The 17274-nt window shown below is 41.3% G+C and overlaps 1 protein-coding gene across 14 annotated transcripts in view; it reads left to right on the top strand.

Annotated features, from left to right (window-relative positions):
- The window catches only part of trip12 (thyroid hormone receptor interactor 12), a 212129-nt gene that overhangs the window by 165320 nt on the left and 29535 nt on the right, over positions 1-17274 (top strand). For all 14 annotated transcript variants that reach the window (XM_048542108.2, XM_048542107.2, XM_059651238.1 and 11 more), the window contains 8 exons: positions 1510-1709; positions 2285-2412; positions 5561-5712; positions 8591-8733; positions 11134-11290; positions 13334-13432; positions 13569-13683; positions 14836-14990. In XM_048542108.2, coding sequence (XP_048398065.1) covers positions 1510-1709; positions 2285-2412; positions 5561-5712; positions 8591-8733; positions 11134-11290; positions 13334-13432; positions 13569-13683; positions 14836-14990 — 1149 coding nt within the window. The remainder of the gene's footprint in view (positions 1-1509; positions 1710-2284; positions 2413-5560; positions 5713-8590; positions 8734-11133; positions 11291-13333; positions 13433-13568; positions 13684-14835; positions 14991-17274) is intronic.

The following is a 17274-nucleotide window of genomic DNA, read 5'->3' as shown; positions in this document are numbered from 1 at the left end:
CATCCAGCTCTACACTTTGTTATCTTGTATTAGAAGAGAACTGTTTTCTAGCAGGGGAACAAAGATGTTTTTACAATTACTGATCAGCTGAACAGGTGTAGGTGAGCTTAAACAGAAGTTATTAGAACTGAGAGAATTGACAGATTTAATACCTGGTAATCTCTGAAACTAATCATGTTTGAAAAAAAAATGCCTCAGCATTCCAAGGGAAACAAACTGGAAAGCTATAGTTAAGTTCTTTTGAAAGTGGAGTCACAGGTAGACAGGTTAGTGAATACAGTGTTTGTTTGGTGTGCTTGCCTTTATTGGTTGGTGCATTGAGTGTAGGAGTTGGGAGGTCATGTTGTGGCTGTACAGGTCATTGATTAGGCCACTTTTGGAACACTGCGTGCAGTTCTGGTCTCCCTGCTATAGGAAGGATGTTGTGAAACTTGAAAGGGTTTGGAAAAGATTTACAAGGATGTTGCTGGTGTTGGAGAGTTTGAGCTACAGGGAGAGGCTGAATAGGCTGGGGCTATTTTCCCTGGAATGTTGGTGGCTGTGGGTGATTTTTATAGAAGTTTACAAAATCATGAGGGGCATGAATAGAGTAAATAGCCAAGTCTTTTTCCCAGGATAGTGATGTCTAAAACTAGAGGGCATAGGTTTAGGGTGAGAAGAGAAAGATTTAAAAGGGACCTAAGAGGCAACCTTTTCATGCAGAGGGTGGCTCATGTATGGAATGAGCTGCCAGAGGAAGTGGTGGAGGCTGGTACAGTTACAACATTTGAAAGGCATCTGGATGGTGTATGAATAGGAAGGGTTTAGAGGGAAATGGGCCAAATGCTGGCAAATGGGACTAGATTAATTTAGGAAATCGGGTCAGCATGGGCGAGTTGGACTGAAGAGTCTGTGTCTGTGCTGTATATGTCTGTGACAGTTTTAAAAAGCTGAGTTTTGTGAATTTTCTGCAAGATTGCTTGTATAAGGTCATTCAAACAACTGTGTTGCTCACATACTTGCTCTCCCAACTGTCTCTACCTGTACCCCCCTCCCCCACCACTCATCTCCCCCTCTTAAAGATCACATGCCATAGTTTTGTTCATAACCTTGTCAATGTCTCTAATTTTGCGTCCCTGCCTATTCTTATGTACAGCCTGTAGATCAGAAATGCATGTTTTTAAAAAAAAATTATCTGAATCAAGTTCAAAAAGGCACTTGAGACAAAAGTACCTGAACTACAAGTGGACATTAAGCACCTTGCTACTTTGGAAATGGGCCTGCCATAATTTGACAAATGCAGTCTTGGTGCTATACATTATTGTTTATAGTTGGTACCCATGCCTTGTTACAATCTATTAATCTGGCCTCCATTGTATTCCAAGCAGTTAGCTGTCAGGTATACTCTCTAGTTCATAACAAAACTCATTTTGACAATTGAGTATATACGTGGACTTTTCTTCTAACATGCTTGAATAATTGCTCCTAAGAGTTGACTTCTGACTGTATTTTGTTTTCTTTCCTCTCCAGGCTGCCCAGTTCTTGAATTCTGGAAGTGTAAGGCATAGACTACAGTTTTACATAGGAGATCACTTACTGCCTTACAATATGACTGTTTACCAAGCTGTTAGGCAGTTCAGTGTTCAAGCTGATGATGAAAGGGAATCCACAGATGATGAAAGTAACCCATTAGGAAGAGCAGGAATATGGACTAAAACGCATACAATATGGTATGTATTCAATACTTCCAGCAGCTGCCTTCACTGAAAAATTGTTTCAAAAATTTACCTGTTGATTTCTGTTACCCTTAGTATGTAAGAAAATTGGAGAGGTAAGCATCAGCCCATCTGAGGGCATCTCATTAATTTCCCATCCCGAATTGGAATTAGGGTGCACTTGACAGTAAACCACATTGCTGTGGGACTGGAGTCACACGTAGGCCAGACCAGGTAAGGAAAGGACATTAGTGAACCACATGGGTTCTCTCCTCTCTCTCCACCACCCCGCCCCCAAAATCAACAATGGATTCACAGTCATTACTGGACGCTTCATTCCAGAAACTTATTGAATTTAAGTTCCACCAGTTGCTGTGGCAGGATTCGAACCCAGGTCCCCCGAACATTCACTGGACTCTTGCTTTCCTCTTGAAGGAGGTTGCCAAAGCTGCTGAGTTTAGGACAGCAGTATTTGCAGCATTTTCTCAGCAAATCAACTTTTTAGTACTTGCCATTGCTGCTAGAAATCCAGGTCAGAAGTCATAATATGGAAGAGTAACTGAAAATATTTTTGAATTTGTATACAATAGGTATAAGCCTGTGAGAGAAGAGGAGGAGGGAACGAAGGATACAGTTGGTGGAAAGCGAGGACGAGCTCAGACTGCACCCACTAAAACCTCCCCAAGAAATGCAAGAAAACATGATGAGCTGTGGCATGGTGAGTGCTTGAAGGTGCAACCTCCATCCACCATTATTCTTGTACTGTTCTCAGATTCTGAAATCTCATTTTTTGGGAATACATTCAGGGTCTGAACACCCACAGCCCTTGGAGGAATCCCAAGGCCTAGAGCAGCAAAATTCTACTTTCCTAAATGCTAAATAGCTAATCTCTTACTCTGAAGCTCAGACACCTTGATTCCAGTCAGGAGAAGCGTCTGTTCGGCTCGAAGCATTCTGTTTCAGTGAAATCATCCCTGATTTAAGAATTGCAGGGATTACTTCCATCTGTAGACCTTTTTGATTTAAGTCAGTTCACTCATCCAAGGAACCTCCCTGAGTAAACGTTTGTTGCACACTCTCGAAGGAAAACAGAAAAGCCTGTTAATATGAATAACTTCACACTTGCCTATATTGTATTCCAGCTGTTATGTTCTTGTCCACTCACACAACCTGTTTATGTTCTTTTGCTGACTGTCTCTGTCCTCAGTTTACCATCTGACTTGGTATCCAGATTTGTTGTTGATATATTGCGCTTAGTCCCCCTGTTTGTCATTCATATAGATTGTAAATTGAGGTGCAAGTCCTAATCATCGCAGTATCCCACTAGTCATAGTTGGCAGTTGAGAAGATGGTCCATATATTTTCTATTCAAGTCATGTTAAGACATTACCCCCAATTCTATGAGCTTGAGTCATGTTTGACTATCAGACCATAAGACAAAAGAGCAGAAATTAGGCCATTTGGCCCACTGAGTCTGCTCCACCATTCAGTCATGGCTGATAAGTTCCTCAAGTCCATTCTCCCGCTTTCTCCCCATAACTCTTGATCCCTTTGATAATCAAGAGCCTGTCTATCTCAGTTTTAAATGTACTCGATGACCTGGCCTCCATAGCCTTCTGTGGCAATGAATTCCATAGATTTACCACTCTCTGGCTGAAGTAGTTTCTCCTTATCTCTGTTCTAAAAGGTCTTCCCTTTACTCTAAGGCTGTACCCTCGGGTCCTGGTCCCTCCTACCAATGGAAACATCTTCCCAACATCCACTTTGTCCACGTCATTCAGTTTTCTGAAAGTTTCAATTGATTTCCCCCTCATCTGTCTAAACTCCATTGAATATAGTCCTAGAGCTCTCAAACGTTCCTCGTGTTAAGCTTTTCATTCCTGGGACCATTCTTGTGAACCTCCTCTGACACTGTTCCAGAGCCATTACACGCTTCCTGAGATACAGGACCCAAAACTGCACACAATACTCCAAATGTAGCCTGACCAATGCCTTATAAAGCCTCATTCCTGCTTTTATATTCAAGTCCTCGCAAAATAAATGCCAACGTTGCATTTGCCTTCCTGACTACTGGCTCAACCTACAAGTTTACCTTGAGTGAATCCTGGACTAGAACTCCCAAGTCTCTCTGCACTTCAGACTTCTGAATTTTATCCCCATTTAGAAAATAGTCCATGCTTTTGTTGTTCTAACCCAAGTGCATGACCTCACACTTTCCAACGTTGTACTCCATCTGCCACTTCTTTGCCCATTTGCCTAACCTGTCCAAATCCTCCTGCAGCCTCGTCACATCCTCAAAACTACTTACCCTTCCACCTGTCTTTGTACCATCTACAAACTCAGCCAGAATGCCCACAGCTCCTTCATCTCCATCATTAATGTTTAAAGTGAAAAGTTGTGGTCCCAGCACTGACCCTTGTGGAACTCCACTTGTCACCCAGCTGCCGTCCTGAGAACGATCCTTTTAACCCCATTCTCTGGCTGTCTGGTAGAAAGCGATCTTCTATCCATGCTAGCACCTTGCCTGTAACACCATGAGCCCTTACCTTACTCAGCAGCCTCCTGTGTGGCACCTTATTAAAGGCCTTTTTGATGTTCAGGTAGATAACAGCCAATGGCTCTCCTTGGTCTACCCTCCTTGTTACTTCCTCAAAGAAATCTAGTAGATTTGTCAGGCATGACTCCCCTTGACGAAAGCATGCTGACTTTGCCCTATTTTACTATACACTTCCAAATATTCACCAATCTTATCCTTTTACAGTGGACTCCAAAACCCATGACTGAGGTTAGACTTTGGTACCTCAGTGTTGTTGACAATCCAAATACACCAGATACATTGGATCTCTACCACCACTGTTATTTGTTTCTGAAAATGAAGAAACAGCTCCTAACATTTGACAAAGCTATTTCCTATTCATGAGTTTATTCTAGCACCATCTAATTGTAGATTTCTGTGTTCTGTTATCAAATGCCTAATAATAGATGCTGACATATTGCCAACTATCAATGTCCAATTGACTGTCATTTCAGTTCCCTTCCTACAGCCTGTTGTCTCCCCTAAATAATTGAGCTTATGTTCACATTTTCCAATGCATGAAGTCCAGCCAGAGTTATTGGCTGTACTGTTAATGTGACAATGTTACTTTAAAGGCTACAAGGCTAATTTAAAGATACAGTTAGTGTAAAATTGCAAATAGATAGGAAGGTTACAAAAGTGACAATCTGAAGCAACGAAACTTTAAATCACCTGGTGTTCTGTTTTGGTGAACAATTCATTTGTGCTGTTTTCTAAGTTAAGAATTCATATCCTGACAGTGCTTTAAGGTTGTTTGGTGTTTTTAAAGAGTGCTTTTTGAATGGTTCTCTGGTTGCCAACCATTTTGGAAGTGATAGGACATTGTACATGGCAATGCTTTAAGATCCGCCCCAGTTAGCTCCCCTCTAACTTCCTGTGCTAGTTTAGTCATGCCCCAGCAATTTTGATGTCTGATTTTTCAAGGACAGAATACTTTCTAATTGTTACCCAACAATGTTCTGCATCCAGTTCTACCTAGTGCATGTTAATTCTCACTTCCACTTTGTACTGTAAAATTAGATTCTCCCTTAATCCCTGTGTTTTTGCCCTCAGTAATTGTTCATTTAATTTGATGGGAAGTGTTACATTCAGCTTGTGGTTTGCTAGCCTCTTTAATACCTGATCTGTCCTCTCACCTCTATTGCTAAAGGATTAAAGATTAATAAGCATTTTTCATTCTTAGCTTTTTAATTGTATGTAATGTGCCATTACAATGGAACCTGCTTTATGTAAAGTTTTATGAAACTTAAATAACCCAGAAAGATATTTAATTATAAACCTTAAATCCTAGATGGTGTGTGCCCTCCAGTGGGAAATCCTTTGGAAACATATCTACTTTCAGGTCCTCCAGATGGTATAACATTTGAGGACCCATCGCTTGATGTGATTCTGCTTCTGAGAGTGCTTCATGCTATCAGTAGATACTGGTATTACCTATATAATGTGAGTACTGCCAGATGCCGTCTAGAAAAGTGGATGCCTGCAAATATTTGTAACAGAAGTCTGATTACCTTTAAAAACTTGGTCAATAATTCTGAAATTAGCTCATAACTTTATGTTGGCTTTTGTGCATCAATTTTCCGTTCATAATGTAGGAGTTACAATTTAGACTTAATATCTCCATTTATATGGTACTTTACTTAACTTCCTCCCCCATTCCACTTTTGTCCGCTATTTTGAGTAGTTTAAGACTGTTTGCTGACTGGACGCAGTGGTGAGGGTCATCAATTTAAATTGTCCGAAGACAGCACAGAGAAATTTTTCCAAGGGGTTCTGAATGAGTGTGTTTGAGGCAAGGCAATTGTGCATTGCAGTTAAAGTTCAGTTCAATATTCAACTATGAGGCCAATAGACCTACAAGTTGAGAGGGAGGAAAAAGTTCACTTTTTTGGGTTGTCAGTGAAGAACTAGGCATGCCAATCCTAATGGAAGCTACCTGGGCTTAATGTTTCAATTGTGCTTTGATTCACTTTTTCTGACCTTGATGGTTACTGTATTTGATGCCCAGACATGCATTGATATAGTGCCTTTCACAACATTAGGACCTCTGAAGGACTTAGAAGACAAAATGGTTTGATATTTCAAATTTTGCCTTTCACATCGCAAGACATTGCATGGCCAAAATAATTCCTTTGTTTAACGAAGCCACATTTTATTTGCTGCACAAAGGTCCTGATTATGCAATGCTCAGGATTTCCTGCTGTTGTTTTTGAAAGGAGATTTATTTTGACTGTTTGTTGGTTGAGAAAATCATTTTGTCAAAACTTTAATGTTGCCCTCACCTGGATGTTGACAAAAATATCAGTGTAAAGGGAAACAAAATTTTATACTGGATCAGAAGACCACTGATTAGTTGGCATGTGGATTCTGGGAGCAATGTTGCCATTGTGAATGCACCAGTTAGATGACCACTGGCAGTTAACTGCCAAGCTTTGTTTAACTCTGGTCAAAACAAGCCAATGAATCGGAGAATGGACATCTGTTTTTCAGTTGAAAAAGGCATAATGTGTGTACATTTTCTATTTTTCTGCCAAAATAAGGCCCTGTATATTAATGTACATAACTTCTAGTATGTGCAAGTGCTTACTCATTTTGGCTGATGGCAGCAGCCTGCTACTAGAAATACCACTTGTGTTGCTTCTGTATGGTATGTGATACGTGCATTTGTTCGTGAGATGCTACATGTTAAATCCATATGTCCCAAAGACTAGATCATGTGTAGTAGTGTGAGCAGTTTCCAACTTTAGATGTGCTTTCATAATTGGGCAGCAATGGGTACTTAAAATCGTAGAATCCCGACAGTGTGGATGCAAGCCACGTAGCCCATTGAGCCCTCATCGACCCAGACCCACACCTCTGTACCCTATCTCTGAATTTCCTGTGGCTACTCCACCTAACCTACTCAGCCCTGAATACTATGGACAATTTAATACAGCAAATCCACCTAACTTGCACATCTTTGGACTGCGGGAGGAAACTGGAGGAAGCGCACGCGCACACGCACACGCACAATTGCCAACACCACCCAGTTGCCAAAGGGTGGAAGTGAATAAGAGTTCCTGGTGTTGTGAAGCAGCAGTGCTAACCGCTGAGCCACCGTGCTGCCCTAAAGAAGTTCAGCATTACCATTTGGAGGTGTCTTGTGTGGTGTACTTGCATATTTTGGAAGTTTGTAGCAGCTAGTAAAACTTAATTTTAAATAATCCAACAACTGCAGATGCTGGAAATCTGAAAAGAAAACAGAAGTTGCAGTCGAAGCTGACAACATCTGTGGATAGAAAGCAGAGTCAACATTATGCCCAGTGACCCTTCATCAGAATGCACGTTTGAATTGCTAAGGGAAGGATGGCAGTCCAGTTGTAATGAAGGGCCACTGGACCTGAAACATTGAGTTTGCTTCTTCTGTGGAGACACTGCCAGATCTATTAAGTTTCTCCAGCAGTTTCTGTTTGTTTTAAATAAGTTTAGTTAATTGGATGATACTTAACTACCCTTTGAAATGGCTGAGCAAACCACTGTGTTCAAGGTCAGTGAGTGATGGGCAACAAAAGCTGACTTTGTCACTGCCTACATCCCCCAAAAAGAATAAATAGTATGTAAAGCCCTTTTAGTATCCGAATCATGAGCCGTTTCAATTGTGATTCATTTTCACTTTCATTTTCATTGTGCAAGTCACAATAACCTGAAACCTTCACCTTGGTTTCCTAACTGATTATGTTGAGAGTGAGCAGTTGGTGGGTACAATGAGTTTTCCCTGTGCCCATGGATTTCTTTTTGCCCTTGAGTGTTGAACAACTGAACGTGACAGTTTTGATTTTAACTTTCCCGTAAATCAGAGAACATAGAACATTACAGCACAGTACAGGCCCTTCGGCCCTCGATGTTCTGCCGACCTGTCATACCAATCTGAAGCCCATCTAACCTACACTATTCCAAGTATGTTCATCGTCCTCCTTTAAAATCTTGCAGATTAGTTTTTGATGTTAAATGTCAGTATATTATTTCATAATGCGTGTGAAGTTTCAGAAAGGGTGCACCCTGATTAACTCCTACTCAAAACATTAATCCATCTTAGCATTTCAGATATTGAAAGATGTAATAATTGAATCAACATTTTTTAATTTAAGTTATGAAAGCTTTTTAAGAAGATGTTTCAGAAAAGGGTGAGCAGATGAACTACCCTTCCCCTAGCATCTCATATGTGATGTGCAGGCTGGTAAGGTATTGCAATCGTTATTCAGAGCATGCAGTTTGGTGTTGAATTGTACCTCTACATTCGGTATGTGTGCACATTTTTAAAATTTTGATTTCTTGTTTACAGAATGCAGTGTGTAAAGAGATTATCCCAACAAATGAATTGATTAACAGCAAACTAACTGCAAAGGCTAACCGTCAACTTCAAGATCCCCTGGTTATTATGACGGGAAATATACCAATTTGGTTGACTGAATTGGGAAGAACCTGGTATGGATTAAACCTCATGACTTCCCTTCTCCTCTGCCACTAGAGTAATGGTGTTTATTGAATTAATTGCCAGGTTTTGTACAAAGGTTTTCAAATTCTGATTTTGTTGTCTGTAAATAGCCTTTATCCATGAACTTGTCCCTGAATGTGGAATGCACTGCACATTGCATTAAAAATTGAATAATGCTGATGCAGGAGGAAAGCACTGCAAGAAGGAGAAAATTGTATCACAGTTCATTTAGGTGGGAAGGTAACTTGGAGTGAAGAACTTGATCTGGTTCATCACATTGCTCTGCAACCAAGTCAGTTCCTTACCATTCCTGACTGACTGATCTTTAAATTCATTTATGAAATGAATGAACTTCCAGCCATAAATTCAGAGTTGATGATTTGTAAAATTATGATGGAGTTGAATTATTTAATTTCCCTTGCAGCAAATAAACTTGGACAATGTTCCATTCTAGTTTAAGTATAGAATTTGCTGTTCAATACTGTAATAAAAACAGTCATCTACCCCATAGATTGATAAGTAGGTTAACAATGTGAAAATCATTTGTAATACATAGCTATATTTAGACTTTGAATGTTGTCTTCAAAAAGACAAAAATTAGTATTGTGTATTTACTTAGCCTTTTATAAAGTGACCTGAACAAGGACTGCAACTCTCCTCACCTCCCCCCCACCCCCCCCCCCCCCCCACCCACGCATGCGCGCTGAGAATGCCCTCGACCGTGTCTCCCACAACTCATCCCTCACACTCCGCCCCCACAATAACCGCCAAAAGAGAATCCCCCTCATCCTCACATACCACTTCACCAACCTCCAGATACAACGCATCATCCTCCGACACTTCCGCCATCTACAATCCGACCCCACCACCAAAGACATTTTTCTATCCCCACCCTTGTCTGCCTTTTGGAGAGACCACTCTCTCCAGGACTCCCTTGTCTGCTCTGCACTCCTCTCCAACCCCACCACACCCAGCACTTTGCCCTGCAACCGCAGGAAGTGCTACACCTGCCCCCTCACCCCCATCCCAGGCCCCAGGATAACTTTCCACATCAAGCACATGTTCACCTGCACACCTGCCAATGTGGTGTACTGTATCCACTGTACCCGGTGTGGCTACCTCTACACTGGGGAAACCAAGCGGAGGCTTGATGACCACTTTGCAGAACACCTACACTCAGTTTGCGATGAACAACTGCACCTCCCAGTCGCGAACCATTTTAACTCCCCTTCCCATTCCTTAGACGACATGTCCATCCTGCAGTGCCACAATGATGCCACCCAAAGGTTGCAGGAACATCAACTCATATTCTGCTTGGAAACCCTGCAGTCCAATGGTATCAATGTGGATTTCACAAGCTTCAAAATCCACCCCCCTGCCCCGCATCCCAAAACCGGCCCAGCTCGTTCCTGCCTCCCTAAGCACCTCCCACCTCAAGCCGCACCTCTCTTTCCTCCCTACTAATCTCATCCTGCCCCCTTGACCTGTCCGTCCTCCCTGGACTGACCTATCCCCTCCCTACCTCTCCACCTATCTTCTCTATCCATCATTAGTCTGCCTCCCCACCCCCCCCCCATTTATTTCAGAATCCTCTCCCCATCCTCTTTTCTGACGAAGGGTCTAGGCTTGAAACGTCAGCTTTTGTGCTCCTAAGATGCTGCTTGGCCTGCTGTGTTCATCCAGCTCCACACTTTGTTATCCTGAATTTACATTGTGTTGTCGACTGAATAGTTGAAATCACATGGAATTCCCCAAGAGCTAGGTAGTTTGGAGAGCCCTTTAAGGTTAATCCAATATATTTTGCGGAGTTTAAGCGGAATTACCAATTACTTTCCTGAAGATTGCACAAAAATTAAACTTCTAATTAGATTTCATGACCATATTAAATAACAAATTATATATATTGAGAAGCTCTTGGATGTGTACATAGATCGGAAGGGAATAGAGCGATGCTGGTCCTACAAGTTAACACTGTTCTAGAATGGAGGGGCACCATATGGTGGTGCATGCTTGGAGGGCTAAAGGGCCTCTTCCTGTACTGTTGTTATTCTTTGTTATTCATATTGTTCATAGGACATTTCACATAATATCAGAAATTTCAGGAAACTATACAGTCCAGAATAACTGCAACTTAGGTGATGTGTTAAAGCTAACGACATTGTCTTTCAACTGCAAGTTCAGAATACATCTTACTGCAACTTCAAATTGGTTTTCAGTTCAAAGGCATCTTCAGCAGAAAAAGGAGAAGGGGATGGAAAGTACTAAATGAGACTCCATTTGAAGATAATTTGTCTTGAGTTTGGCTTAACAAGAACAGGAGAGAATTAAATGACTTGTAATTTTTTTTTCTGAATTTAAAAAGCAGGTCACCAATGATCTTTGTTTTTTAGCCCGTTTTTTTTCCCATTCGACACACGGCAAATGTTGTTCTATGTGACTGCGTTTGATCGCGATCGAGCCATGCAGCGATTACTAGATACTAACCCAGAAATCAATCAGTCTGATTCACAAGATAGCAGAGTTGCTCCTCGTTTGGATCGGAAAAAGGTAAATGCCTGTATTGCAGCTTAATGTCATAGTTTTCCACTATTACTTGAGCTTTGTACTATCTGCTGTTATCTGTAGTATGTATGTAATTCTAAAAATATTGTCTAAAAAGAAAACCATGACGAACTGAAGGGCTAATTCTGCTATTTTAGTCCTTTCGTTAATTTCCGGACTGGCATGCAAGACTGAAAGTGCTTCACTGTAATATTTTATTAATGGTGAAAAGCTAAGAGATACAAGTGTGTTTACGAGAAAAGTGCAGTCACAAATGGGAGCTTCTGATGTATTCCTGCTCATTATGTCACTTGAAGGGAGAAGAGCGAACATAGAACAATACAGCGCAGAACAGCCCCTTCGGCCCTCGATGTTGCGCCGACCTGTGAACTAATCTAAGCCCCTCCCCCTACACTATCCCATCATTATCCATGTGCTTATCCAAGGACTGTTTAAATGCCCCTAATGTGGCTGAGTTAACTACGTTGGCAGGCCGCTTTCTACAGCATGGCAAGATAGTCAAGGATGACCCACTTAACTGCTGTCAGTACGTACCTGAGTGCTGATGAGGCAATGCACATGCTGCAGAAATTAATAAAACAAATTTTGAAAAAGTTGTAATGGATATTTTACAACGTGACATTCAACAAAACTTAGAGAAATTTTGTTATTTTTAGAGACACTAGACTTTGCAAATTTAATATAATCCTTTGTAGGTGACTACAGCAGGGAATTTTCTTTTAGGAATTTGTTATTTCAACGAGACTTGAATGTAGGTCTCTTCACACATGAGGGAAAACCTTCTCATGATTTTATTTTGCAGACCCTTGCGTTTTCACTGGTACTTTGATCACCATCACCAAACCGTTTTGCCACCCTGTAGTCCCCTCCCTCCATAGAAGAAGCAGCCTTTTCCAAATTGCTGGAGAAACTCAGCAGGTCTGGCAACATCTGTGGAGTGAAAGCAGAATTAACATTTCAAGTCCAGTGACCATTCAGCACCGATAATAGCTAAGAAAGGGTGGTGACAGGCACGGAGGTGGAGGAGAGGAGTCAGCAGATAGGCAAAGCTGGAGCGCAGAGAGAGAGAATGACAGGGAGACAAAGGGATGGATGTTCAGAAAAAAGAGAAGCCTGGTAATGCAGACCATAACAAAAAGAAAATCTGTTGGCTGTGCTGAAAGCAGCCATGTCACAACATGTGTGGGATGAGTGAAGGAGATGGAAGGTGGTGTTCACACCCAAAAATGAATTAACACGATCTTGATTCCTGAGGGCTGCAGGGTCCAGCTTGTGTTGAATTTCGCTGGAGCACTGCAGCAAATCCAAGACACAGGTTTTAATCAGGAACACTGTCATGTTGAAATGGCAGGTAATTGAACCACAAGGTCATTTTTGTGGACAGAACGTGGGTGTTCTACAAAGTGGTCGTCCAGTCCACGCTTTCTCTTTCCAGTATAAAGGAGACCATGTTGTAAGCAGCAAATGCAGGCGAGTAGATTGAGTGAAGTGTAGGTAAATTGTTGTGTGTGGGAGTCCATGGATAGTGAGGAAGGAGTTGGTCAACTGGCAAATGTTTTCTATCATTGTGTGAGCAGAAATATGCAGAGCATTTCAGAAAGAATTTAACATATGCTTTACTTAGTGACAATTCAGAGAGATTTCTCAAGGCCATGCTAGCCCGATAGTTGTATAATAATCAGTTGGTTATCTGTGAACTCAAATAATCTAGTAATCTGGGGGCTAGTACAAATTACAGCAAAATTTCCTGATTCCCCCCTGATTTATGCATGGGAAATTATTGGGGATTCTGCTATTTTGGATAGTTCAGCCGAAGTCAAACTCATTCTTAGCTGCTGTCCACCAATGTCACATGGTCTCCAAAATATTTAGCTGCTTCACTGAAAATGATCCATGTAAAAACGTACTCCAGTGTTCAATCCATCTCTTTAAAAATTGGCAAAGGAGTTTTAAACAATTATCATTCTTTCAATAGGCCTTGGGAGATAATTCTATTCCGACTGTTAATTCTTTTAATTCCCCCTGCAGCGTACTGTAAACAGGGAAGAGTTGTTAAAACAAGCAGAATCGGTAATGCAGGATTTGGGAAGTTCACGGGCAATGTTGGAGATTCAATATGAAAACGAAGTAAGCCTATCTTTGATTCACATTTCGTCAGAATTTATCATTTTTGTATATTTGTTGTGCCCAATTATTTTAATCCTGTTAATGATAACTTAACCTTCACTTCAACTTTTCTAAAACCAGCTAACGTTTTCCTTAGGTTGGGACGGGCCTAGGTCCAACATTGGAATTCTATGCACTTGTATCTCAGGAACTGCAGAGAGCTGATCTGGGTCTGTGGCGCGGAGATGAAGTCACATTATCCCATCCTAAAGGTACAATCTGTTCAATAAAATTGTGAAAATAATAATAAACTCATCCTTTTTACCTGCTTTCAGCTAATGAATTCAATTTAAAGCAAAAATGGTTGTGATCATATTATGAAGCTTGGAATTACTATTTCATTATACAAAGTTCTTATTTTGCTAATTAAACCAAGTAAAACTGAAAATGGTGCAAACTTGGGTCTAGCAACTATGGTTTTTATTATGGTGTTCCAGTATCTGCCATTTGCTTAAATGAACATTTGGTGAATGTGTTTTTGATCCACAATGCACTTGTGTCCTGAAAATAGTCTGAAATGCTGAGAATGTACCCAACAAAAACAATTAAGTTTTCTATGGAGTGATTCATGAAATATTGGTAATCTTGTAATTGGCTGGTAGCTTTCACTGTGGTTGCCTTTCTCTTTTTCTTTGTTCATTGCTGCAGTCTGTCTGAATTGGTGCAGTGCAAAATACACAGCTTCATGAGCTAATCTAAACAAAATATTCCAAACTTTAGTCTCTGACATTTACTTAATGATGCTTTGAATTACCATAACCATTTTTATACCCTCAATCCTTCCTCTTAAGCTGCATGGTTCTGATGAAACAAGTGCAGTTTGAATTAACCAAGTTAAAGTGAATAACTTTACACAAGTGGATGAACACAGCATGAAGGGTCTAGGCCCGAAACGTCAGCTTTTGTGCTCCTGAGATGCTGCTTGACCTGCTGTGTTCATCCAGCTCCACACTTCGTTATCTTGGATTCTCTAGCATCTGCAGTTCCCATTATCTCTCACTTTACACAAGTGTTGAGTTATAACAGAGGCCTACATTTAGCAGCTAACTAATATAGAATTAGTGTTCATGATAACTTGTATGGTCACAATATTGTCACATTTTACGTGAGATTTTGAACTAAAAGCTGCTGAGTATTTCTGCAAACGCTTAAACCCTGGTGTGATGCAGTACTGGCTGTACGCAGAGCCTGCTTGATTCTGACTGTAATGCTTGTGTGTCAACTTTTTCTGGATTCTTATGGCCATTCTTCATTCTTAACCTGTTTCTCAGCCAATACCAGCTGTTTTGTAAACAGTTATCCAGAACTGTTTTAAAGCAAGGATAAAATTGCTTGCCATCTAACTACCTTAATTGTGTTGTTAGGTAGCCAAGAAGGGACCAGATACATCCATAATCCACGGGGCCTTTTCCCTGTCCCTTTTGGAAGGAATACAAAGCCGGCACATGTGGCTAAAGTGAAAATGAAATTACGATTTTTGGGCAAGTTTTTGGCCAAAGCAATCATGGACTTTCGATTGGTATGTTTTACTGGTACCTACTGTATGAGTCTGCATATAATTTGTAATACGCATCATTTGATTGCAGATTTTTAAGTTCATAATCCTGTTTTTCCACTGTAAGCAATACTAAAATGATGTAGAAATTGGGACTGGAGAGATTGTTTTATGAAGCAATTTCTGGAGTTTCTTTAAACTGTCAGGTGTAATTGTTGAGGTTAGAAAACATAGCTTACACAATTCGGTTTGGCTGTAATCTAGAATTGGAATGCCATTGGAAAGACCCACATGAAGGGAAAAGAAGCGCACTCTGTCCTGTTCTGTTAACTTCCTCTGAATCTTGTATGTTTCATACATTTTTCTTTCCTTTTTCTATACTTAAATGCATGTCAGACCAACTTGTTCAACATTCCTTATGAGAAGCTAAACAGCTGCAGAATTTCACGACTCTTCTATAACCTGTAATCAGATGGACTGGCATATCCCCCACTCAACCATTACCATCAAGTCAGGGGATCACCTCTGGTTCAGTGGAGAGTACAAGGGTATGCCAGGAGCAGCACCAGGCAGAGCTGAAGATGAGCTATCAACCTAGTGAAGTCACCAAATGGGATTACATGGCACACCAGACAGCATAAGCAGCGAGTGATACAGTTAAGTGATCCCACAACCAGCAGTTCAGATCTAAGCCTTGCAGTCCTGCCACTTCAGTCAGTTGATGATGGGGGACGATTTAACAATTCACTGGAGGAGGCGGCTGCACAAATATCCCCATCCTGAACAATGGAAGAGCCCAGCCTAGCACATCAGTGCAAAAGATAAGGCTGAAGCTTTTGCAGCAATCTTCAGCTAGAAGTACTGAGTGGATGATCCAACTCTGCCTCCTCCAGTGGTCCCCAGCATCGCAGATACCAGCCTTCAGCCAATTTGTTCATTGTGCGTGATGTCAAGATGGTTGCATACTGGAGAGGCTGCAGCCCTGACAATATTCTGGCAATAGAACTGAAGACCTGTGCTCCAGAATTTGCTGCTCCCCTAGACAAGTTCTTCCTACAGTTACAATACTGGCATTAACCCAACAATGTGGAAAATTGCCCAAGTAGATCCTGCGCACACAAAGCAAGACAAATTCAACCCAGCCAATTACTGCCTCATCACTTTACTCTTGATCATCAGTAAAGTAACCTAAGGTACCGTTGACACTGCTATCAAGCACCTGCTCAGTGACACCCAGTTTGGATTCTGCTAGGGCCACTTGGCTCCTGACTTCATTACATCCTTGGTCCAAACATGGATGACAGATTTGAATTGCAGAGATGAGGTGGGAGTGACAGCTTTTGACATCAAGGCTGCATTCGACTGAGTGTGGCTCAAGGACCTGTAGCAAAACTACGATCTGAGTAGTGGGGCAAACTCAGCACTGGTTGGAATCATACCTGGCACTTAGGAAGATGATCATGGTTGTCAGAGATCAATCATGTCAGCTCCAGAACATCTCTCTCGGAGTTCCTCAGGGTAGTGACCCAGGTCGACCCATCTTCTGCTTCATTTAATGATTTTCCTTCCAACATACAGTCAGAAATGAGGTGTTTGACGATGATTGTGCACTGAGCACTATTCGCAGCGACTCGCACTGTAGCTGTCTGTATCCAAATGCAACAAGATCTGGACAATATTCAAGCTTGGGCTGACAAGTGGCAAGTAACATTTGTGTGACACAAATGCCTGGCTATAACTGTCGGCAAAAGATAATTTAACCACTCCCCCATTGACATTCGGTGGTGTTACCATCACTGAATCCTCCATTATCAACATCTTGGGGGTTACCATTGACCAGGAACTCAACTAGACTTGCCACGTAAACGCAGTGGCTAAAAGAGCAAGTCAGAGACGAAGAATAGTGCAGCGAGTAACTCATCACCTGTCTCCCTAGTGCCTATTGAGAATCTGCAAGAGAAGTCAGGCGATTTCATCGCTATGCCAGGTGACATCATGAGTGGAGCCTCCAATGAAGCAATGTTATTCTACTCTGCTTAGAATTTATACTGTCCAGTCTGTTATTTCAAGTAGTGTTATTTCCAGTTTCGGTCTGTTATGGGTTTGTGTATTGGGTCAAGTTCTGTTTGTTGACTGCATTACGGGTGGAGATCCATGTCTCTATGAATTCCCATGCGTGTCTATGTTTGGCTTGGGCTACTATGGTTACTTTGTCCCAGTTAAGTTGATGGCCTCCATTGTCTGAGGGTACCAATAGTAAGGAGAGTTTGTCATGTTGTTTTGGTGCTAGTTGATGTTAATGTATTCT

Source organism: Stegostoma tigrinum, chromosome 14 (assembly GCF_030684315.1).
Source record: "Stegostoma tigrinum isolate sSteTig4 chromosome 14, sSteTig4.hap1, whole genome shotgun sequence".
In the NCBI taxonomy this organism is placed as follows: Eukaryota; Metazoa; Chordata; class Chondrichthyes; order Orectolobiformes; family Stegostomatidae; genus Stegostoma; species Stegostoma tigrinum.
This window is presented reverse-complemented; position numbering and strand designations above follow the sequence as displayed.